This window comes from Pomacea canaliculata, linkage group LG1 (assembly GCF_003073045.1).
Source record: "Pomacea canaliculata isolate SZHN2017 linkage group LG1, ASM307304v1, whole genome shotgun sequence".
Lineage (NCBI taxonomy): Eukaryota > Metazoa > Mollusca > Gastropoda > Architaenioglossa > Ampullariidae > Pomacea > Pomacea canaliculata.
Genome location: NC_037590.1, coordinates 16,630,754 through 16,654,216, shown reverse-complemented (window position 1 = coordinate 16,654,216; position 23,463 = coordinate 16,630,754). Strand labels below are relative to the sequence as shown.

The following is a 23,463-nucleotide window of genomic DNA, read 5'->3' as shown; positions in this document are numbered from 1 at the left end:
ACAATGGTAATAAAGAACTCAAAATATATTTCTAATGATTTAGCGTATACAAACATACGGTATCTGCATTCAAATAAGTTTACCGTATATATAATAATTTTTCCTGTATGTTTTTATTTTTATTATGGCCAGTTAGTGGTACAGAGCACATGATGTCTGTGATTTTTTTTTTTTTTTTGTAAGTGAAAAACCCTTTTTATATTTGGTATTTACAGTATTTCGACAATCCCATTTTTAAACGCATATTTTTACGTATGTTAAAATGCGTAAAGTTTTAAGTTCATCAAGCATCATTTCTACTTCCCAAAAATGGCAGAAAATTTCCTTTCCCATCATATATTATGGACGCGGGGCGGCGAACCTTTTAAAATCCCTCTCGGTCGATGTTTTATTTCCCTGCATGCAGACGTTGAGCAACAGTTACTAGCCCATGACTAATCAAGATGTTGTCAGCCACAAGCTCAACCACTTGGATGGCCTCTGACGGTAGACAAAATTCACTAGTTGCTTCATCTTATGAACTGTGGACTGCTGTGTCAGGACCACCCACTACACCTGTATCTCGCATCTGTATCATTAAAGAAAACAAACGATTCAAATTAAAACACTTTGATGTAATAACTAATATCGACGATTTTCGGTCGGAAAATGACCGTTATGTCAACATGTAGCCTAAAGAGGCTGATAGATATAAAAATTTGTTACCTTCATAGGGCTGGAGTAATTCAGTTTCTAACCATAAAATTACTAAAAACTAAAGCTAACAGATGATGTTGAAAAAAGTGTTGCAAAAATGAGAGAAATTGGCAATGTCATAATGAGGCACAAAAATGTAAAAATTATGTGACATGATAAAAGTACAGAAAAATGCTGAAAATTGCTCTAATACATGCAAACACCTAGCAAAAAATATAATGAAATAATAATCCATGTGCGTGCTAGCTTGCATGAGCTTACCGAAGCTTCAGCTATCGCCCTTTAATTGACGATATCCTCTGGGACAAGAGTTCCATCGATCTCCATGTCTTAACCTTCTGTAGAAGGTGAAGGTGAGCAAAGGAAATAAATCTATCTGGTGACCCGTTCAAGAACCATGTTGACTTCTTTCATTGCCTGTCGGACTGAAAGCCGGGTGAGACGCCATCTACTCCAACGGAGGCAGATGTAATCAGGCAGGTGCCAAACTACCAAGTCATCAGCTAAACCTCTACCGCTGCAGGCCACACAGGTGCACACCATTTACCTGATATCTTTATCTATCTTCATGCATTCTGAAGTTTCTTATTTCTTTCATTAACTTTTTATCTCGTTTTTTGTTTCTTTTCCTATTCTTCTGTCCTTAATTATTTTTAATTTAATTTTATTTCAATTTTCTTTTGCTTCTTTTCTTATTATTCCATCTTTAATTACTTTTCATATATTTTTATTACGTTCTTTCTCTCTTTATTTCTTTTTTTTATTTCTTCCTTTATTTCTTTCGCTTAAAATGTATTTTACAATTATAACCCGAAATCCTACTTTATCATAGCAATAATTTTGTGTTATAACCATGATCGCTAAGCGTTTTACTTCACTGTAGCATGAAGACGATGGCATACCTACAGTGGGCATCTATGATCTCACTGCACTGAGCAACACTAGAAACTGTTGAAAAAAATTCTATTCCTTTTTAATGCCAAGAACTTTTACAGTGAACTGTCTATAATATACGGTCGTTATCTTATCTCCTAAGCATGCAGATGACTTTTCATAATCAATACAAAATAATAAAAGTATTCAAAGTTTGAAGTAAGAATTAGGAACATAAGCTAATTAAAGGTGAATTTCCGTCAGCATACATAGTTTGACCTGCACTGTTACAGATTTAACAATGGCATCAATGTGGAGTCTTCTCCTGCCTCTACACCTCCTGGGACTGACAGCACCTCTTGGGAGCTCGGCACTGACTCGTGAAAATTTCTTTGATCGCATCGACCTGTGCAGCGGAACTCTTCCTGGCACCTCTTCTTTTCCCGACGTCAGCAAGGTTAGCTGTGCCATGAAGTGCAGCGAAAGCGAGGCCTGCACAGCCTTCACCTTCATCGACAGCAGTGGCACGTGCAGCCTGCACTATGAACTCGACTTGACCTCTCACCTGTGTGCAGCATCTTCCACCACGTCGTTGCATTTTCAGAAGGTTTGTCAGTTTAGGGCAAAGAGGAGAGTACTCTGACTTGCTTTCTTGGTCATGAAACAGAAACAATGTTTAGAGGAGAAATTAAAAGTGATAGAAGAATTACAATGAGATAAAAGGATTACATAGAAGTGAGGTAAATACAAAATTTAGAAGAGCACGAACTTGCAATGTGGGGAGTTAACGTTATGATCGTTGAAGACCTCCTAAGGGGACGGTACACAGCCTTTTCAAGGTTTCTTCTATATCTTGAATCTACAGTATCTTGAATCGACAGAAATTCTTTAATATTGGCATCAAAGTATATTCGATAGGTATAGTTAAATCCAAAACTAAATAAAGCTGTTCTTGGCTGAGTTAAATTATTTGTGACTTGCGGTCTAATAAGTACACAACTCTGTGCTATGAAAATGTGTTTGTATCATTTATTTCAAGATCTCTAAATTAACTTTAAATGGTGCTTAACATTAAATTGTATTTAATGAATAATGAACAATAACGAATAAATTTAATACATTACACAGGATACAATTACTTTTTATAGCAAGCTGTGACAGACACACGCACTCACCAGCTGTGTGCTTAGGGATGAAGTTTACAAACACCTGCCTGATTATTGCCGTCAGAAGTTTTGCTTTCCAATATCGTCGTTGCCACAAAATGAAAGTTATCTTTTGGTTTTACTTCCGCTTACTAGGTAGAAAATCTGTCAATGATTTTAAAAATCATTGAGTTTATAGTTAATTATAAACTCTTGAAACTATCCCATGGTCTCTTGTTGCTAGACACTGAAATATTACATCTCAATATTCGATGCTTACATATTTTAGTCGTTCTCCGCGACGAAAAAGACAAAAAAAGATTATCTTTGTAATATCTTTTTCTGTATGGAAATGACATTTTTCACATTTTTAACGATAATAAAGTGTTGAACACGTTTATTTCGACAGAAATCTATAGACGTCGTGTGTCAAAACGGAGCTCATACAGGCGGCTCAACGTGCAAGTGTGTCAACGGTTACATCGGTAGCCAGTGTGAGCAGCTCACGTCAGGTGAGTCGCCCATCACTGTCTTTGTTTTTAATATTCTTCGGCCTTCTCTTTTACTTTTTGCATTCTTAATTTCACCTTCTCATTATTAAAATTCCACAAAAGAAATAGAACTTATTTCTAGGTACTGATTTCCCAAACAGAAGTTATTTCTGTTAGGTCGATTAGATTAAATTTCTTTCTAAAATCATGGAAGTTGTCTCCCCTAACTACCATCAAACGTAGACTGAGACCCGTTTATTAAAACACACTGGTACCAGAGGAAAAGTATACTATCGACTTATTAGTCACTGCTAAACGAGTAAAAAAATTTAAAAAATATCAATGGGGTTTTATTGATTTCTGTACATTTTAAGCCGTGAAAAATTATTTTATAGGAACTGATTTGGTACTATTTTATAGAGTAATTTAATTGATCCTTGTTATTTCCCCTTTCCTTTGGAAAAAGCATTTGCATTCTAAAGATTAAAATCAAGAAATCCAACATTTAAATTGAAAGTAATGCAATATAGCAGCAGTGGTTACCAATATAAGAAGAACTAATACAGTGTGTGCGCGCGCAACCGCACGCGAGAGAAAGAAAAAAGTTTTTGAATTATCAACACTCAGCAGAAGATAAGCGTTGCAGAATTAAGAATAAATTCATTTTGCGACTTTACCAGACCCTGCGACTTTAAAATAATTTGATATTTTTATTGCCGTGGAAGTGGTCAAATATTTGTCATCTTTCCTCATTAAATGCTCACTTTTGGATGTACAGAAAAACACACACATGCTCTCACTTCTCATCATCTCTTACTCACGCCTTCCTGTCTACCCCAACCCCTCTCTCCACATCGTTAATGTACGCTAGCCTCATTTGCAACCCACCATTGCTCAAGCTCGCCGTCACAGCGAAAACAAGGTTTGAATCCCTTAATACTTTGCGTAATACCTGGACATACATACATCACGCACTGCCACCATCAACAGTGACACGCTACACAATACAGGTGGTGTTGATAAAGAAATGAGTTTTTTCAGCTTTATTGTACAAACGTTGTATTGCGTGAAGCCTGCCGCCTAGATTTTTTTTTTATTATTATTTTTTTTGTCCATTGGATTTTCTGAATTTTTTATTCCTCACGTAGCCGCAGCTGTCTTCTCAAAAGTCCATTAACGCCCTGCACTGCAACTTTTTCATTACGGAAATCTAACACGAAGTTTTTCATTAGAGCAAAAATCCTTGACTAGTGGTGGATGAAATACGGCCCCGAGCAGGTTAGTCTTCTCATCTAATGACAGATTACTCTAGCGTTTCTGACAACAATGAGGATCAAGCTGGCGTAAATTTTCCATTTCCTTTGACCGGGTGGGTGAGGTTACCATTCCCTATCGGTTGCTGCTCAGTCTACGTTCTCAGTAATGTTATTTAATACAATCATCATTTTGGTTGATATTATAACAGTAGTGGTCAAAGCGAAAAATCAAGAAGCCTAGCAGATATGCTATGAATTCATACAAGAGTTTACTTTAAGTACACTTAATGGCTACATTAGCTGTTATATGTCTTAGGTGTTTAACACTTTATATTTTACAGCACATTCGGGCTTTTATAATACACTGCACTGCAGTGCTGTAATTTCTACTTAACAGCCTAGTGGTGTAACAGTTTGAAATTATTAAAAAGTCTTTTTTGCCTAAGGAAGTAATATAAACATGTGCTTTATATATATATAGTGATCAATAGAAACCTTTATAAGATTGTGTCTTTGTTTCAGACTGCAAAGAAATAATTTCCTCTGGATACTATGATGACGCCTTGCCAGGTATATTCATCATCCAGCCATCCCAGGCCACTATCCCAATTCGGGTCTTTTGCAGCCCTGATGTGGAGCACATAATTCTTCTACGTTTCTTTAACGTCCCGAGCTTCAACCGCAGCATGGCGGACTACGTGGCTGGCTTCGGAGATGACCACAGTGACTATTGGGTTGGCCTGGAAAATCTGCACCTGTTGACCTCCAGCACCTCATATACCCTGGGTGTACAGGTGATTGCCAATAATTTCTTTAGCTTAAAGAATGAGCAATAACATTCAATCAAAACATTGTTCATTAAATGAAACATTATCAACAAACTTCATTGAAGAAAATCATTTTAACAAGAATTTGAGCTTGACGTAACCCGTGTTTTTAAGGTTCAGATTGTCATGAAATTCACTTAACAGATTTATGCTATTCATATATAATTAATTCCTGTTAAGGCCACTAGGTCTGCTTTGACTGCTTCTTTGGAAAATAGATAAAATGATTCTCTTTGTTGGCTGTATTCGTGATTTAAAATGTGGGTAGTTGGATGGTGGCATGGCGGTTGAGATACGGCATGGTGATGGTGGTTCTCTAAGCCAAACCAGCTAGCTAAATCATGCACACAGTAGACTTTGATGTTTGAGTTTAGAGGCGAGGCCAGGGTGAGTAATATTGTTGAGCTCGCCAGGCGTGCGAGTGGTTCATCAATCACACTGCACGAGACGCACCCCACGCTGCTGCTGCTGCTCAGGCCTGGAGGGATTAACACGCTCTTTAGCGGCATTATCGTCTAGCAATGCCTGTGATTTACGGTCAGACATGGACGTGAAAGTGGGTTTTAATAAGGCTACACACGTGGGTCAGTGATGGCAGAGAACGAGGAAGGGTCTTTACAGGAGAAGTGTCAGAGCCCAGGCGTGTATGCTAGTCGTGAAACGGGTACCTGACTCCGTGGAGGGGTGGGTAAAGTGAAGCAGTGGAAAGGCGTATACCTCACAATGTAACTTGGTCCCGAGTAAAATCTACTCTTCTTTACCTTGTGAAAACTAAACGATGCTGATGTGACGAGGTGATTCTGATGAGAGGCATCTTGGAGTTTACATTTGGCAAATCGCATATGACAAATATCTCATTTTTAGCTATGTTTATCAGATAACTATTTTTTGACAAATATTTCAGTGATGTTACAGCGTATGCTTTTAAATAAAGTAAAGGGTTACATTTTTGTCTGTAAAGGTGTCATTTCCTGCCCAATACCAGCGCTACTACTCAAACTTCGAGGTCAAAGGTGCTGGAGACGGGTATTCCATGACCTTTACCAGTCATTACGACCCTCCTACCTCTTCAGTGTTACCAATGGGTGATTGCCTGTCCCCACTGCAGGTGTTTATTGCTCCTTACTTCTGCTCTCTTCCTTGCTTTTTACCTGTCTGTTCTGTCTTTAATACTACCTGCATGCCGTCTAAGTTTAGTACTGTAATTAGTTTAGCCTTTTGCCTTCTTATGTCACACCTTGTTATCTCACACCTACTGTGGAATCTTTTCCTCCCCTTCCAACCTTCTTTTTGCCATCTCTCTCTCTCCATCTCTCTCTCTCTCTCTTCGATCCCTTTCTTTCTTTTTCCCTTTCTCTTTCTTTCTACAGACTCACTCTCCTCTCTCGCTTTGTTTTTCATTATATGACTCACTATTCCTCTTTTTTTCCCTTTCTGTCTTGCACGTCTTCTTTCTAACACTGGCATATTCGTGTTTGTAGAATCATCCCTTCTCTACTTACGACGCCGACAACGACGGCAACGCCACCTACAACTGCGCAGAAACTACGGTGGAGGGTGGTGGTACAACCACCAGTGTAGCGACTGCAACCTCGTGGGCAGAGTTTCCGAATCTACGACTCGCGTGCCGGGCAGTGTGGACGAACTCTTCTGGAACTGTGGGCTGGATCTTTCCCTGGCGCCAGTCAATGTCTTCATGTTTCTGTTCAGATTGTGAAGATAAACTAAACACAGAGGAGAAGCATTACAGTATTTTCAACGACTGACGAAAATGTGAAGAAAGTCACAGAATAGTCTGTAGAAGCTGCGGAGCTACCATGAAGGGACGCGTGAAAAGTTCGACACATTTATTCAGATGACTAAAACCTAAACTCTCCCTAGTCCTGAGATCGTAACACAGCACGAAAAACCACTCAAGCGTGTCGTCCACTTGGGAAAAAAATACTATTTTCGGCGGTTCAGTTGCTAAAGCAGAATATAGAGATATAAACACTGTTCAGATTACTGAGTCACAAAAAGTAGTCTTGTACATCAACTCGTGAATGCATCTGTAAGGCATAGTGCGATACCTTATTAGCTTTCTGCAATAAAAGAGTTTACAGCTGTGAAACATTTATTTGTGTCTTTTGTTGTACGTTTTCTTCTTCTTCTTTTTTTTTTTTGTTTTTTTTTTTTTGTTAATCCACTCAGGCAGCCCTGGTCAGTATCTGTTTAGCATTTTTTCTGTAAATGCATGCAACTAACTTATTTTCTTAACCCGCACCTACAAGCCTTCGCACATACAACATGATTAACATTATGTTTTTCTCCTTCCCTGTCTATGATTCTATTCGTCTGTCTCCTAGACTTCTTGTCTTTCTATCCCTCTGCATCTTTCTCGACGCACACATAGTATCCATGCCTGTGAGTGGCTAGGAGTCAGTTCCAAACCTTTAAGAGAGACTAAGGTGTCGTGTGATTTAAATCGCGACAGCTTCGAGAAGGGCGAATTGAACTTCTCTTTTAACAAATAAAAAAATCCAGCACTTGAAGCACTTACGAATTCCTTATGTTATATAATAAAAACATGTACACAACATACAAATACACATAAGATTAATGAAAACAGCTACAAGAAAGAAAGTTCTATTTTAACTACGTGAAATATTAACAAGCAAATCCATAAAAAAAGTAAAACCCAGCCTCGATGTTTCCAAGTGAAAGTCCAGGAGAGCTGAGGCTAATTATTTCCAAACTAAGTAATGCATACTTCTGTGATGACACAAATGTGCATTGATCATGATGTTATTGAAAGATAGGTCTTTGAAAATCTGTCTTAGATGTCATTGTGGCTTCTGGTTTTATTTTATTTTTCACCATTACTTAAAACTTCTTATTTGCATTAGGAGGCAATGAAATTTATAAACACTGTAAAACAAAATAATTACGGGGAAAGTAGTATATTCATTGCGGACTGGCTGCGTCGGTAGGCTGGACAGTGAAGAAATATTTGAAATCATGTTACATCTCGTCAAATTGTGAGAGGCGGTGTCCTTCCTCCATTGCTCCCCACATCTCACCATCACCTGTGAAGCGTCGGTAGAACTAGTCACTGGTTAGTGTGGTGTGGTATTTCTCTCTGTTCACGTTGACTAATGACACACTTTGAGGTTTAGTTATCTTACTTCGGCCAAAGCCCCTCAAGGTTGGTTTTGATCATCATCTCAGGAGTAGCTGACAGACCCTGGCCCATCAAATACCTTTGCTTGCAGAGCAGACCCACATTATCATGGGTCATGGCCTCAAAGAAACATGCCTGAGAGAAGCGGTCTCGCAGGTCTGTCTTCGTAATATGATCCAGGAAGTGACGCAAGGGCATGATGTGTGAAAATGGTCTGTCCCACGATGTCAGAAAATCCTCAACGATGTGATGTATGGCTGCTGGACGAGGAAAAGTCTCTTCCTCTCCTTCTGTTTTCATTTGCAGCTCTTAGTGAAAAGAAAAGGCAAAAATGAATTGATGACATGCTAAAAAGATACAGTTGTGATGTTTTATATCTATGCAACTTAAATTAAGATCGAGTAGGAATGTATAGCAACTTCGATCCTACTAAACTGGCAAGCTGTTTATTGAATGTTTTCTAAAGCACTTAAATAAAGTATTGCTAGCATGAAATTCTTAGATCATCCCTAGCCAAAAATGCATGGGTTTCCTAGCGGAGGATATGGGTCCCACTTACTTTTTAGTCTGTGCTGTTACGGTTGATGCACAGAATAAAAGCAAGTAAGGGTATGTTAGCACGACATAGAAGCAATCTGAGTTATAACTTTGACATGCTTCTCAAGTGGTTAAAGTTTTCCCGTTTGTAGCAGAGGGCTTTCATGGCTTTGCTTTCTTTAATAAAATGAACACACCCTGGTCTGCGTTTCAGAAGCGCCGCAAAAGGATACCCATCACAAATTATCATGGGCACAATGATAAAAAATAAAACCTCCCCAACGTAAGCCAGTCGTATTACATTGTTTGATTATTTGAAAATAGTTCACACTGCCGCAAAACTAAAGAAAATCTTTCCGTTTGTTTGAAAAGACAAATTGTTTAACTAAAACCTGTGTAAGCGTCCGCGTTTAGCATCGGAGATCCGCAGCTTAAAGGGCTAAATGGAAACCATCCAGTTTTACTGTACACATGCTGCTTAAAATTCAAAGCCCATTTACGGTCCTTTTCAAGCCACAATAGGTTAAGAATAAATTAAGGACACATCATCGCCGTGATCGGGGATCTCAACGTAAAAGTAGGCTCAGACGCATATTGGCAATGGGCTTGCACGGTGGACCACTTCGAGACTGACGAAACGAATGAACGGGGTTCTTCTGCTGCTTGGGTTTGCCCAGAGTCACAGGTTAACTCTCGACAACACCCTGCATCCTATTTAAAGATCAAGGCTCGTGATCTGGCACTCTCCCAGTGGATCGATCAAGAACGAGATCGATTTCATCGTACTGCCAAGACGTTTCAAATTAAGCATCAATAAGGCGCAGAGCAGAGCTTGTCGAGGTGCGGATATTAATAGTGACCATAACTTTCTCTTAACAAGGAGGAAGCTAAAGGTGAAGGGTCACATGCACAACCCACGAATTCGCTTCGACCTGAAGAAATTCGAGACCAATGTTGCTGGAATCTTCCAGATGCACCTAAAGAGAAATTCACCGTCTAAAGGCTATTCGACTGTAGTATAGATAATTTCTCTGATGACATCAAAGAGGTTTCTTACAAAAGGTTCTAGGGGGTCCAAGGCTATCCTTGACCGGTAGACGGAGTACTGATCTCGCCACCTTTACAACTTTTGTTGATGTTAGACCCCGAACATCCTCCACGAGAATCAGGATACGAATACCCAGAGGACCTGCAAGTACTACGGAAAGAGGTCAAATAGGTATTCGGAGGCTGAAGGGAGGAAGTCCCCGTGGAGGTAGACAACGTCCTAGCAGAGTTGATCAAATGTGTTGTGAAAGAGATAGTGAAGGCTCATACCTGTTACCTGAGAAGCAGGCCGGATTTAGAGTTGGCAGCAGCACTGTTGAACAAATTTTCCATGGTCGATTCCGAATCTGAATCATAGCAAATATCTCTACCATGATTTTATTGACTTCAAGACGGTTTTTTAAAAAGAATGGCACAAAGGGCCTCCCCTTTGGCGACGACATCGATCTGATGGCGGGTACTAGCAGCGAGTTACATAACCTCATCAGCAAGCACGAGTGCATATGGGATGAAAATCAGCACAGACAAGAGCAAAGTAATGGTCAACATCGTCGGATCTAGTAAATCGAACGAAATGAGCTCAGATGGAGGAGGTGCAGTGCTTTCAATACCTGGGCTCAAAGGACTGCAGGTGCGGGACGGGCGTTTGTCTCAGGATTACGGCAGCAACAGCGGCGATGGCCAGGCTTAGCAAGATTTGGAACAGCAGAAGTATCGGCTTCTGCGCCAGATTAAAAATTTGCATCTCTCTGAGGCAAATTAAAAGAAAAGCTGGGTGACGAACGCGAAGGAGTGGACAGACTGTCCACTGACCTACCGTATCACGTGGGCGCGACCTGATTAGGTGGAGCGCGTTCACCTCTGCTACGTCGCATTGTGTCTCCCCAACGACCTCCGAGGGATGAGAAGAAGAAGTTAAGAATAACTGAACCACAGATTCTAAAAAGCGGCTTAGAAACGAGTACTCAATAGACAATAAAACCTAAGCAACTACATAAACAGGCGATTATTGTTTCATTATTTAGGACCATGACTATAGCTAACTCACCTGTAGGCACCTTTTCATAGTAGTACAATACAGGATGAAGAAAGTTGGAGTTGTGAGCTTTACTAGGATGCGATACTGCACGATCATAGCGAAAGTTGTCCTTGTCTTCACCAGAAAACTCAGAGCCATACTCCATGACCAGCACTAGCATCCGCTTGGCTGAGAACCCTGTTCTGCTGGTGAACTCAGGGAGCATGTTGATTGGGAATTCTTCAAACCAGTATGCACTTTCACCATCCCTGTATAGTCATAAAGTTTAACAGCATCCTAATTTCCCTCTGTCTTCCTTCCTGTCCCCTTCCAGTACAATCACATTTCCAGTCCTGCTATCTTCTACCATCTTATCAGCCTTAAACAAATTAAATTATATCATAAATATGACTTGGAATAATCTTATAAACCTAGAATTGTTTCTACACCAAATAAGATGTGATTCAAAAGCAAAATGACAACATATAAAACTGTTGATTTACTTCCTAATTCATATGCCCATCATTAACCTATGATTACTTATAGATTTTAAAAAGAAAAGTTAAACTGAGCTTCAAAAATGTTCTTGCTTACTCCTCAGCTACTCACTTGGATAAAACAATCACATCCCCAAGAATCTGGAACATTTGGTAAAGACCTGAAGCCTCGTTCATGCGTTTAAGCAGCTGGTTCATGAGATGTGCCATAGGAATGGGTTGATGAGGCCACAAAACTTTCTCATATCTCCATTCTAAAAGTCGATGTAGTGTTCGAGCTGTTAAAACAGTCAAATCCATTTCTTCAATTATGATGTCCGAGACTGTTGTTTTTCTAAAGCTTATATCCTTGTCTCATTGATTGTAAACAAATCACTTTCGTGTATATGTGTTTGAGGGCCTGCAACTATTTATCTGCATCTTTAGGTGTTCTTGTGGCATCATGAAATATGTCCAAATACTTTCAAAATAAAGCCTTATAATAATATTCATCTTAGAGTTAATATTTGCAGTTACAGCATAGAAATATCTAAAGGTCAAGGTTTCATTCTCAGCGTATATTACTGGAAGTAAAGCTTATTCAAGTATGTTACAGAAGGGAGCCTGAACAGAAAAGAATTTTCCCTTGTCTACTTATGAACAATACTTTGGTCTATGTGTGTGCATGTGCGGGCATGTATAAACATGTACCTGTATGTGTGCATATCAGATATACAGATGTATATGCACAAGTGTTGCTTATCGCAAAAGACTCAATTTTGTTTTTTATTTGCAGTCTTTCTGAGACATCTGCATAGTTTACAGTTAACTATGGCAAAAAACAGATTTACATTTTGTTGGTTTCGGTTGGAACATTTGTCAGATAATTTTGTTAAGGCTATGGTAAAAGAGTGGAGGATAGAAAAATCAGATTTCACACGAAGAATTGAATACAAGGTGTTCTCCGCATCAACAAAAACAATAGAAATTATTAGTAGAAATAAAAAACATGATTATGCATAGAAAGTTTTAGAAACTGTGGTAAAGGGTAGCACAGAGAATTAAGAGCCTTTACTTAAGAACCAAAAGTACATCAGTGCCACCAGGTTTATGATAGCTCAGTACCTACAGTGCCAGCAAAGACCTAGGTCCACACTTGTTTCTAATTAACAGATCAAAGCACTAAGTAACCCACAGGTAATTCTACGGTTTCATAAAAAGGGGAAAAAAGTGAGGCTGAAGGAACGAGATTTAGCTAAGTCAAAATATACTCACTTGTATATCTAAATCCATGAATGAAGCCCCCTGCTGATTTTCTGAAGTCAAGGGAATGTGTAGCTGTACCCGCAAAAAACACCCCTGGGTGAGAGCTTGACTCATAGTTGTAATTGATGGCGGGGAACTTCTTCAAGCGCCCACTACGGCGTGCTAGTGATTTATTTCTGATATCAAATTTAAACTGTGGTACAAACTAGAATGCAAACAAAGCTGGTACATTTTGAAAATTCCTTGTTACATGTAAGACTCATGCTTATCTTATAATTCAGAAAGGTAAGTAAAGTGTCGTTGAAGATAAAAATGTAACTATGCATAGGCTCAGATTTTATGTATATATATATAAAGTGTATACATAAACCTAAAGTGTTGATCAATTTAAGAGCATCATAGTTATGTGGTTCAAAATAAACCTATACATATATCTCTAAGATATAAATTAAGAAATTTAGAATAAAAAACATGAAAATTTCTGGCCAAGAAACAAAGAAAAATATAACTGGACATGACAAAACAGAAATAAAAAAGCATTTACTGCTTGAAAACGCATTTATATTTCTAATTGCTTTGCTAGTGTTTCTTACAATCACTCACTGAAATAGACTGAAGTCAAATGTGAAACCTAGGCAACGGATAACTTTATCATACTGCTCACGCAATGGGAAGTTGTCTAAGAGTTTCTGAAATTCACTTCTGTCTTGATATGAAAATGTAAAAAAGATTTTGCCATCCCTTTTCTTCAGTTCGAATCTCTCTACAGAAGTTTCAAGTAGCCCATCCAGAGACTTAAGCTGATATGTGTCAAGCAGGGCGTTATTGACTCCCCTGAAATAGAATTAAATATGACAAAATACTGTAAAGACAAAGATTATAAAAAATTACACTATTTTAATAACTTATTGTTTTTAAAAGTAAAGTTTTGTCATTGAGGTGTGTTATAAAGCTCATTTTTCTTCAGCCAGCTTTTTGTGAAGGCGGTACACAGCTCATCTCCTTTGTTACCTTACCTTCCCAAACCCTCCTTGGAATCAGGTACTCATTCCTGACAGCTGTGTTAATTGGAGGAAGTTTGCTGCGCCACATGAGAATTGAACCAGTCCACCTCTGGATTTCTAACCCCTCAGCTATCCACTTCCCCAAAAGGTTTGAGCAGTCTCCTTTAAATAATTCTCTTCTATGCCAAAAATTTATTATTTTTTCTACTACATATACTACATATTTTATGTTTAATAGATCTGCTAATTCCAGTAAATGCATCACACGGTGACAAAACTGAATTAGGAATACCATAATGTAAACCATCAATACACAATAAAAGACTATTTTTCAAAAATACTGCATAAGGAAAGACTATCAATACAGTAATTAGCAAAGAAAAGGAATGTAAGTCATCTGAGGCTTATGTCTGCTGCCTACGAAAGTAATGCAATTACTCTTGCAATTGAGGATTCTAAACTGTGTCTTCCTTAATTTTTATATGGCTTTTATAGTCTCTGAGCAAGGATGAATAGCATCAATCCGTTTCACTCTTTAATCTTGAAGTACCTATACACGGGAAACAATATCGATGGGTGAACACGAAGCTAAGGGCTTTACTATAAGGCTCTTCAGGAGACTTTCCTGCCTTTCATCGGAGATCTTCATAGTTCATCGAACATAAATTTACATTGTAGTGAATACACAAATTCTGACTGTTTAGAACATTGTCTATTCCCTTATACTTTCTTAGTGGGAATTCATATAGAACGCATCTAGAATTCATATTCTAAAATCTGATCAATGGATATAAAGATTTTAATCCGATGTGATGTAAATGTGTGGAAAATATAGTCATGAAATGATGAAACAGTAAATTCTTTACCTTAAATCTCCAACATAATGTGTTGCCCATGATAGTCTGATTCGAGAGCGGGCTATCATGTGGATTAAATTTGTCACACCATAAATTCTATCTGCTACTTCAAAGGCTGAGTTGCCGTGACCTGTAAAAGGAAGATTAAAAATGTAATCACATAAAGCATCTTTTCAAGATCATATACACACATATATGCATCTATCAGAATGAGAAATATAGTGACAATTCGAAAAAGATACGACTAACCCAATATCAGGACACTTTTCCCCTCGTAGTCTTCTGGATTTAGTGACATGCTTTCATATCCATCAGCATATTCAATGCCTTTCATTGCAGGAATATTGGGTTTTCCCATACCAGTTGCAATTATCAAGACTCTGAAACACATTTGAAAATACAAGTCAATCAAAAGTACTCCTGTTGTTGGTGCCATAATCATCGCTTTCTGAAAAAGAGTAAAACACTGAATTACTGAATCACTGAATGACAGAGATGTGAAGTCACGGAGATGTGAAGACAGTTAATGTTGGATGTCAGAAGGGAGGAAATCCGAAGAGAGTACAAACGAGAGATGCGTAAGTCGACTTGGAGCCAGGCAGAAGAAACCGGCCGTACCACTGAGCTCCCACAAAAGGTCCTCCCAAGTAATGACAATAAGTTGTTTAGCCAGCGCAGTACAGACATGTAATGACACAACACTCATCTTTACCACAGAGTAAGAATTACGTACGGTTGGTATTTGATAACGCCTCTGCTCACTTGCATGAATAGGAGTTATTAAGTTGATCATTCATGTAGTATAACACACCATCAGGCATTGTATCATCAGGAAGGCTGTGAATATTGCTGATTTCAGTGCTGAATTGCACTTTAATGCCAAGGCGTTGCTGATAGTCACGAAGGTAGCGCAACAGCTGATCTGCATGTGGAACATTTCTTTGGAGTAGTGCCTTTTGAAAATATAAAAATACTTTAGAAACAGCAAATACTGACTCTGGGTAATAACAAGATCATATTTTTTTAGTTGCAGTAAATTGCAATTATTTTTTTTTCCAATTGTACACTGAAGACTGCATGTAAAAATATTGTTTAAGTGCATTTGGGGGAACAATTAGTAGAAATTGCAATACAGGTGTAAAATGTGCTAAGCACATCTTTAACTGATTTTCTGAAAAGCAAAGCAAATAAAGCATATATTTCACCAAATAGCTCATAAAACGTCTGATTTAGTTTCTGGCAGCACTTATTCTCACCTGAACAAAAGTGATTCATCATCAGATAATAATGAGTTCCAGTCATGCCGAAGGTTGAATTCTTTGTTTGTCCTTCCAGTGTGGCGTTTGTTGATGCTGATCAGCTTCCGATGCCGCGGATAATCAACAAAAAACTGTCCTGAAAAAGTCATGTAAGTGTCATGACAGTGTCCAGTTTTTTTTTTTTTTTTTTTTTTTTTATCACTTGCAGTTGAGGTCAATGATATTTGAGTTCTTATGCCGACACAAGGACGTAGAAACTTGCTGCAGCCCTCCTTTTACCACTTTCATGTGGCAAGCAGGAAAGCAAATACATTTAACATCTGTAGACTTTGATTCCCTTCTTTGTGCTAAGGAAGTATGGAGCTGAGAGGAATATACCTTTAACAAAAGATTGCTCGTAAAAAAAAAACTGAAAGAATTCTAACAAAATAGTCCCAAATATAGAAGAAAAACAATTTTCTTCCTAAACAGCAAACAGTCTCTCTAATGTCCATCCTTAATGCATGATTTTTTTTTCTGCTGTTTTAACACTTTCAGTAGTTGTTTTCTGTGAAATTCGTATGCTGCTTATTCAGATTTGTAGGTTCCTAACAAAACAGCTGAATTGTCCATTAATTAAAAGATTATTAATTAGAAAAAAGAAGGGGATATGCTTTAGGAAGTACCATTCATTATTTCCTTTCTTGGAAGAAATTTGGAGGAATTTCTTGAAGGCTTAAGAGTATTTGAAGGTAACTTTATTTATCATTAAATACATATTTTTAGTTTTATTCATTTTAGTATTACACTTTCCTACTTATTTATTACTACATAGAAATTTAATATTTATCTAAGCTGCAAGAAACAAAGCCTCTGTAAAAGCAATTAATAATCAAAATCAATTGTAATAATAATCTGCTTCCAAAATTAGAATGTATGTCTTAAAGATTGGGGCAATGACAGTTTTGAGAAATGTAACACTCACCTGGAATAGTTGACCTTTCAAAGACTATATAATCTCTGCCTGCTCTTTTTAAGAAAAAGCCAAGCTGTAAGCCAGCAGGACCAGCTCCAACAATGCAGTAGTCATGATACCGGTGAGGTTCCGAGGTCAAGGCAAAGCTTGGTGGGGTCAACAGTAGTAATAAGAAAGCCCATGAGGTGATTACTGTCAAGGCCACAGTATGTGAGGTCAAGGCATTTAGTGAGGAAACTCTGGGTGTCATCTTTGGTTAGCTCCTGTAACAGAGTAGTTTTATTTCAAATTAAGTTTCTGTGGCATTATCAACCAAACTCAAGAGGAAGACTATAAACTATCAAAATGATTAATGCACTTTACAAGTTTGAGATCCTCTGGAATGTGACATGACTTACCAACATACACCATGTCTGTTTCAGAGGAATGGCTGGCTGATTATCAGAAAAGTTAACAAGAAGCATTTAATGAGAGTCTGTGCTTCATCTTTCAAGTGTTGTGAGCTTGACAAAATAAATCAAAAAAGCTTACTTTTCGTTAGCAAACTGTCACTTAATCTAATATTACTTCTAATCATTCTTACAAATACTGGCAAAATTTTGGATCACATCTCAATGTCAAATTTTACTCATACAAACTTTTAAATACTAATTGGCTTTAAAGTATAGCCATTTAATCCCCCTTTCTTGCTTCTTTGTGCAGAAACGTGAGCCGTACAAGTTACAGACAGCCTGGAGCAAACGAATGACTTTCACTTCAACAAGATCATGTTCAATGACAGGTCTAGTTGAGTAGTATCAACAATAAACATTTTTTAAATGGTAAACAGGTACAGTGTGGTTGACTACCCACAACCAGTTGGAACACAAGCATTTTATTTGTTGAAATATATACAGAAAAGCTTCCTTTACACAGTACGACGCACGTTATTTCTTCAAAATGCTGCTATATATAATTTTTGTATTGTCTCGATTATTTTTCTAATAATTGACTAGGACGTCGCTGGCCCAATAATCAGCATTTATTAGATGAACGAAAAATAAAGTAATAAAAATGTTGACAGAAAGATACACAAAAACATAGTCACCCAATGTCACAGATGCTCACGTGCGCGCTCCTCACTCATTCGTCCCGAAATTTGCGCTTTCCTTCCTTCCTAAATAAACTGTAGCTGTCTCTTGCAGGCCCTGTCTTTTTAAATTACACATGGATGTCACAAGATCACCCGCTGGTTAAATAAATAATAACGACAAAGAAACTATGTCACTCAAAAGTATTACTTGGTACAATCACACGATACTACTGAAAATACCAGTGGGAAAATCTCACGTACCAACAGAAGTTTCCCCATTCAGCCTGACCTGAAAAAAAAAAGAATTATTTAAGCGACCTACAGTAAATGTCGCTGCCGTCCACTGATTGAACACAAGGATGTCCTCACAAGACACCTTGCTGTAGTCGTTGAGGACCAGAGGTTCTCTGAACTCACATATACATCCCAACAAAAGAGGACGAAGAAGAAAGACGCCGTTTCTTGGCGCCGTAGCCTCTAGGGGACGGGCGACTTTTCTCTCGTTCCTTAGCAATGCCGACTCTTGGGCCAGAGGTATCGTACATAGTCACCCGTCTGTGACACTTTGATCCGCTCTTTTGCACACCACATCTTTGCAGACCATTGGTCTCGGGGAGTGGTGCACTAGAAAACAACAGAAAACAATGTGACGCCACGTGCGGTGCCAGAACTAAACAGAACCCTTCATCAGGTTACTAGGTACTTCATTATCTCTCGTTCACCTGCTTCACAAACTGCTGAAGGTTAAAACTCGATCTGCAGTCGATGTCACATGTTCCAGCAGGTCCTGTCAACTTTTTGCAAGAAGTGATGTTCATGTATTGGCCTAGTTATAACTGCTCACTGGCTTTAATAAAGTTGTTCGTTTGTCAGTTACTCCATGTATGTATATCTATTCCGTGGGCTAGTATTAATATGATGGTATGATTGATTATTAATGTTGCACTGTGTGGTTGTAACCCTTGTTTCCGTGTAGAGCTGCTACTATCTGCCGTCCAGGATGTACTGTATCTATTTCATTTCTGTTTTCGAAGCGTCTGATATCAGTTTTCCATCATTTATGTTGCGTCAGCTTAAGTTTCATCACGTTTTGTTTTTCAGACAAGCGGTTTGGGAGCAGACAAGCAGATGCCGAGCGATAGTATAGGGCAGGGATGCACAACCTACGGCCCGCGGGCCATATCCGGCCCGCGACGCGGTCCCATCCGGCCCGCGAAACTTCTGCCCACAGTGCAGGAAATCGGCATGTTAGTAATAAAAGAAGACCTTAAAAAAAACGAAAAAAAGGGAAGAAGAAGTATTTATCCCCACGTAGGGGCGTTTCCCAATCTTTTTTTCGATGGACGAACATTTCTATTCAGTGCTCAGACTTGGTGTCTCTATGATGAGGCCGGACATTCAGAAGTTGGTTTCGGGAAAACAACTTCAAATATCCCACTAATTACTACATAATTAATGGTAAGTACAACTTGTTTCTAATAAAAAAAATGGTATCTGCTCTATTTTTTTTTTCTTTTTTGTATTTTTGCGGTGAAGTGGCCCGCGACACGGCTGTCCGAAATGGATATGGCCCGCAGGCCGAAAAAGGTTGGGCATCACTGGTATAGGGCATAGGCGAAAATAAAGACAAAGTTGTCAATAGTGCATATGATTACTATTTTCAAACAGTCAAACTGATGAAGTTTATTTCACGTACTCAGATTGCCTGCTGTCAAAGCAATGGTAAATTCCCTTGCTGCAATTTATTCATCGTACATGCATCCTTGCAGCTAACTCCAAATAAAATTTTCCCCGAGACTTAGAGAACATGCCAGGCAGTAAATTTGACTGGGACCCCATTACACAGAGCGATTTTCCCTCTAAAGTTGTTGGTGAGAATGATCTGAAAGTTTTCGCTTTATGCAGGAAACGTATACCCAATAATATGTATAATAAAAGAGTCACATTTAAAGTGACCAGTCTTGGAGATCACGCGATAATAAATATCGTTTGGCTTAGTCCCGATGTCTAAAACGAAATGACCGAGTGATATGGTCTGCGCATGCGCGTAAAGTCAAAGTTCATTACCGCTCCGCTAATTTTCGCTGGCAGTGGCGAGACCCTCACTTAGTCTTTGTCTACTCTCTTCACTGCCAGCGAAATATGACTGCCATGCGGATGTAAATTATCGTCCACAGCTTTAATTGTTTTATTGGGGAGATGATAATTATAGGGAGTGGTGATGAATTTTGACTTGATGCGCGTATTAACATGTCACAAGGGAAAAAATCTGAACCTGATTAGGAGAGTGTACGGTAATAGTGATTTCTTCTTCTGGCTCGGTTGTAGCAACACTTTCAGTGCGATCTGACTATCGAGAGATTAGAAAAACTACGTGCTGCCAAGATATGTGACTCTTGATGATATAGATTATAGAAGCTGATGTGGCTAACTATGCCTTGTGGCATTCAAACTTTATAACCTCTTGCAATAAACTGAGGAATAGGCTGGTGGCGAAAGGGTTTTAAAACGAAAGTGCCCTCAGCCTACCTACGCACTGATATAGGTATATACTATGTACAACCAACTAGTTTTGTTTTTGTCTTTTATTAGTATGGAAATGAGTAGCAACTCTCTAAGGAAGCAAGGTTACAATTAACCACACAGCACATCAACAAAACCATCACACATTCATACCCCCGGTTAAACAGATTACTATACATAGGTACAGGTAAGGTCGTTGGGGAGTGAGGTGTTAGAGATGTCACCTTTCTCGAGGACAGCTTTATATTATGAGGGCGCTGCCCATTTCCTCTCCCTCGCTGCCTTACTTTTTCTAAACTTCTAAGGAGTGATCAGTACCTGCATTCCTAACAGCTGGGTCGACTGAGAGGTTTGCTGCGCTACACGGGTATCGAACTGAAGCACAGTGGTCATGACGACTGAATGGATATGATCATCGTTCTTGTCTCCACGTTTATTGATATTGTTTTTCCAAATCTGGGTGAATCCCCCTCCCCCCCCCCCACACACACACACGTCTTTACTCTCGTTCAGCCAATGGAAAAGCTGGTATATGTTAATTAGTTATATTCGTGACGTCACGATTTGCGCGCAGTAATGTTTGTTAGTGTGTATCTCGAGAACGGAAGAGTAATATTACCCTACATTTGAGGAAATAGCATCTTGCACTGAACCTTACCCAAACTTAATCAAGAAAAGACAACTGCCCCTTACTAGTCCTTTAGTGGGAAGGGTGTGGGGAAACACCGGCTCGGTTATAACAACTCTTCCACTCACACCAAATGCAGAGATACAAGACCTTTTTTCCGATGCACACGAAAACAAACAGTAGGAAAAATAGACCTTTATTTTCAAACCTGTGCCAGAGCTCAACACAACGGATCGCCCAAAGACACTATATAATGTGTATTGCGGAAATGAACGCAGCATGTATGAGCGCTTGACTATCTCTCCCTCTTTCTCACGCGCATGCGCGGGAGGAAGAATGTAAGCAGGCAAGCACAGGATGAATAAACAATTTCAAATTTGTCAAGTACTGATCTATTTCTGTCCATCTTTCAGCATTCTGTAAACAAAGCTTAACAAAACAAAGCAAAAAAAAAAAAAATAAATAAAATAAAAATAAAATTAAAAACAAACAAACAAACAAAAAAACAACAAAAACAATGAACTATGTAAACGTGTATTTCTAGAAATGTTTCCTATCGCGAAGCATGTAATTGCAACTTTGGAAGAACAGCTGATGAATTTTTCAAACACTTTGCAATGCCTTAATTTAGAAATTGTTATCCTACTCAAAACGAGAATCTACTATTCACTATGCAGGTAACACAAGAATTTTTGACACTTTATCTGCAGCCTAACTGGAAATAAGAGATTTTGTTCATATACCCCAAACAGCAATCACCTGATCAATCATAAGGCTGTGAAATTACTATTCAGCCTGTAATCACATTTGATAGTGTACGTTTTAACATAAAAAGCTGATGTGTGATAATATGCCTTGACTACACTGTAATCGTCGCTTGTACAATTCTAGATGCCACATCACAGATGGAGTATTATATTGCAAAAATAAAGACAAAATGCATTTTATAAATCTACAATAATGAAAGAATCAAAACGATTCTACTAATAAATCCTGCTAACTGAAAGCTTCCATGCACAAACCAAGTTCACAGGAGTAAGCAAAAGAATTTGACACGGTATTAAAATAGCAAACTAGATAAGAGAAATATGAATAAAAATTTCACTACATAAAACAGATGCAAAATTTTATTGATGGAAGACATTTCAAAATGACTTGTTAACTAATGTTATAAACATAATTTAGCATCTAAAAGGATCCAACACTTTGTGCACTTATGAATCCTATTATGCTTTAAAACAAACCATGCACACAACATACTAAGAGCAGAACAGCTACCCAAAAAGGGAGTTCAAGTTTTCAGCTGTGTAAAATATTAACAAGTGAAGACAATTCTTCTTCCCTTTCTTCAACAAATAAATAAAACCAGCCTCACTTTGTTTTAGTTTTTTTAAAAGCAAAAATCTGGAAAAAATGAGACCAATTATTCAATATTTCCAAAGAGAAGTGTATATTTCTGTCCGTACACAACTGTGCATAGACCATGCTATTCCTGAAAGACAGGTTTTGAAAGCGGTATCCATGATGGTATTGTAGCTTCTGGGTTAAAAGTCAGCCCCCAAAATAATTTATATTTACCATTTATTAAAACTTTGCATTTTCCTTAGAAGGCAATAATTTATAAACAGTCCGAAACAAAACAAATGGTGAAAGTAAAAAGTTAAATGCAGACTATGTCAGGCTGCAACGATATCAGTGCTGCCAAGTACAATCTTGGAAAATCAGAACTTTTTCATTTCTAGGGGTGGATTGAGAACACAAAGGGAGATAATGTGGTACGTAAAACATGCTTGGGATCTCTTAACCATCTCACTGCAGGATCACCTGTAATACAATCTGAATCAGCAAGGGTCTGATAAGCAAACAGGCCTTACAACTCAGGATAGATCAGAGAACATGACAAGAAAATGTCAGTTTTGGCCTTTCCTTCATCTTCGTTTTTAATAAGCAGCTGCCTCCTGCTGTTTAAAAACTTTTGCTTTGTTTAGCCCACTCCTAAGACAGATATTTACTTTGGCCAAAGCCCCTCAACGTCAGTTTCGACTATCATCTCAGGAGTAGCTGACAGCCCCTGGCCCATCAAATACCTTTGCTTGCAGAGCAGACCCACACTATCATGGGTCATGGCCTCAAAGAAACATGCTTGAGAGAAGCGGTCTCGCAGGTCTGTCTTTGTAATATGATCCAGGAAATGGCGCAAGGGCATGATGTGTGAAAATGGTCTGTCCCACAATGTCAGGAAATCCTCAACAATGTGATGCATGGCTGCTGGACGAGGAAGAGTCTCTTGCTTTCCTTTTGTTTTCATTTGCATCTCTTCATGAAAAAAACAAGGAAAACATAAATTAATGCAGGACTGGTTTTTAACTATGC

General features: G+C 38.5%; 3 protein-coding genes across 10 annotated transcripts in view; 1 reads left to right on the top strand and 2 right to left on the bottom strand.

Annotated features, from left to right (window-relative positions):
* The first annotated feature begins 963 nt into the window (after positions 1-963).
* LOC112563811 (angiopoietin-1-like) lies at positions 964-7,409 on the top strand. Its single transcript, XM_025238171.1, has 6 exons — positions 964-1,228; positions 1,863-2,176; positions 3,124-3,226; positions 4,984-5,255; positions 6,250-6,396; positions 6,770-7,409. The coding sequence occupies exons 2-6, from the start codon at positions 1,871-1,873 to the stop codon at positions 7,052-7,054; spliced, it is 1,113 nt and encodes a 370-aa protein (XP_025093956.1). The 5' UTR covers positions 964-1,228; positions 1,863-1,870; the 3' UTR covers positions 7,055-7,409.
* Positions 7,410-7,465: 56 nt separating this feature from the next.
* LOC112563805 (FAD-dependent oxidoreductase domain-containing protein 2-like) lies at positions 7,466-19,046 on the bottom strand. The gene is given in 13 exon segments (XM_025238159.1): positions 7,466-8,756; positions 11,081-11,319; positions 11,660-11,825; positions 12,802-12,968; positions 13,396-13,626; positions 14,663-14,783; positions 14,903-15,033; positions 15,416-15,590; positions 15,593-15,606; positions 15,910-16,048; positions 16,877-17,130; positions 18,201-18,563; positions 18,662-19,046. Coding segments are annotated over 11 exon segments (1,932 nt in total). The 5' UTR covers positions 17,118-17,130; positions 18,201-18,563; positions 18,662-19,046; the 3' UTR covers positions 7,466-8,448.
* A 2,223-nt stretch (positions 19,047-21,269) lies between these two features.
* The window catches only part of LOC112563770 (FAD-dependent oxidoreductase domain-containing protein 2-like), a 38,931-nt gene continuing 36,737 nt past the window's right edge, over positions 21,270-23,463 (bottom strand). For all 8 annotated transcript variants that reach the window (XM_025238119.1, XM_025238104.1, XM_025238136.1 and 5 more), the window contains one exon: positions 21,270-23,406. In XM_025238119.1, the coding sequence (XP_025093904.1) occupies positions 23,099-23,406 (308 nt within the window). In that variant the 3' untranslated portion in view covers positions 21,270-23,098. The remainder of the gene's footprint in view (positions 23,407-23,463) is intronic.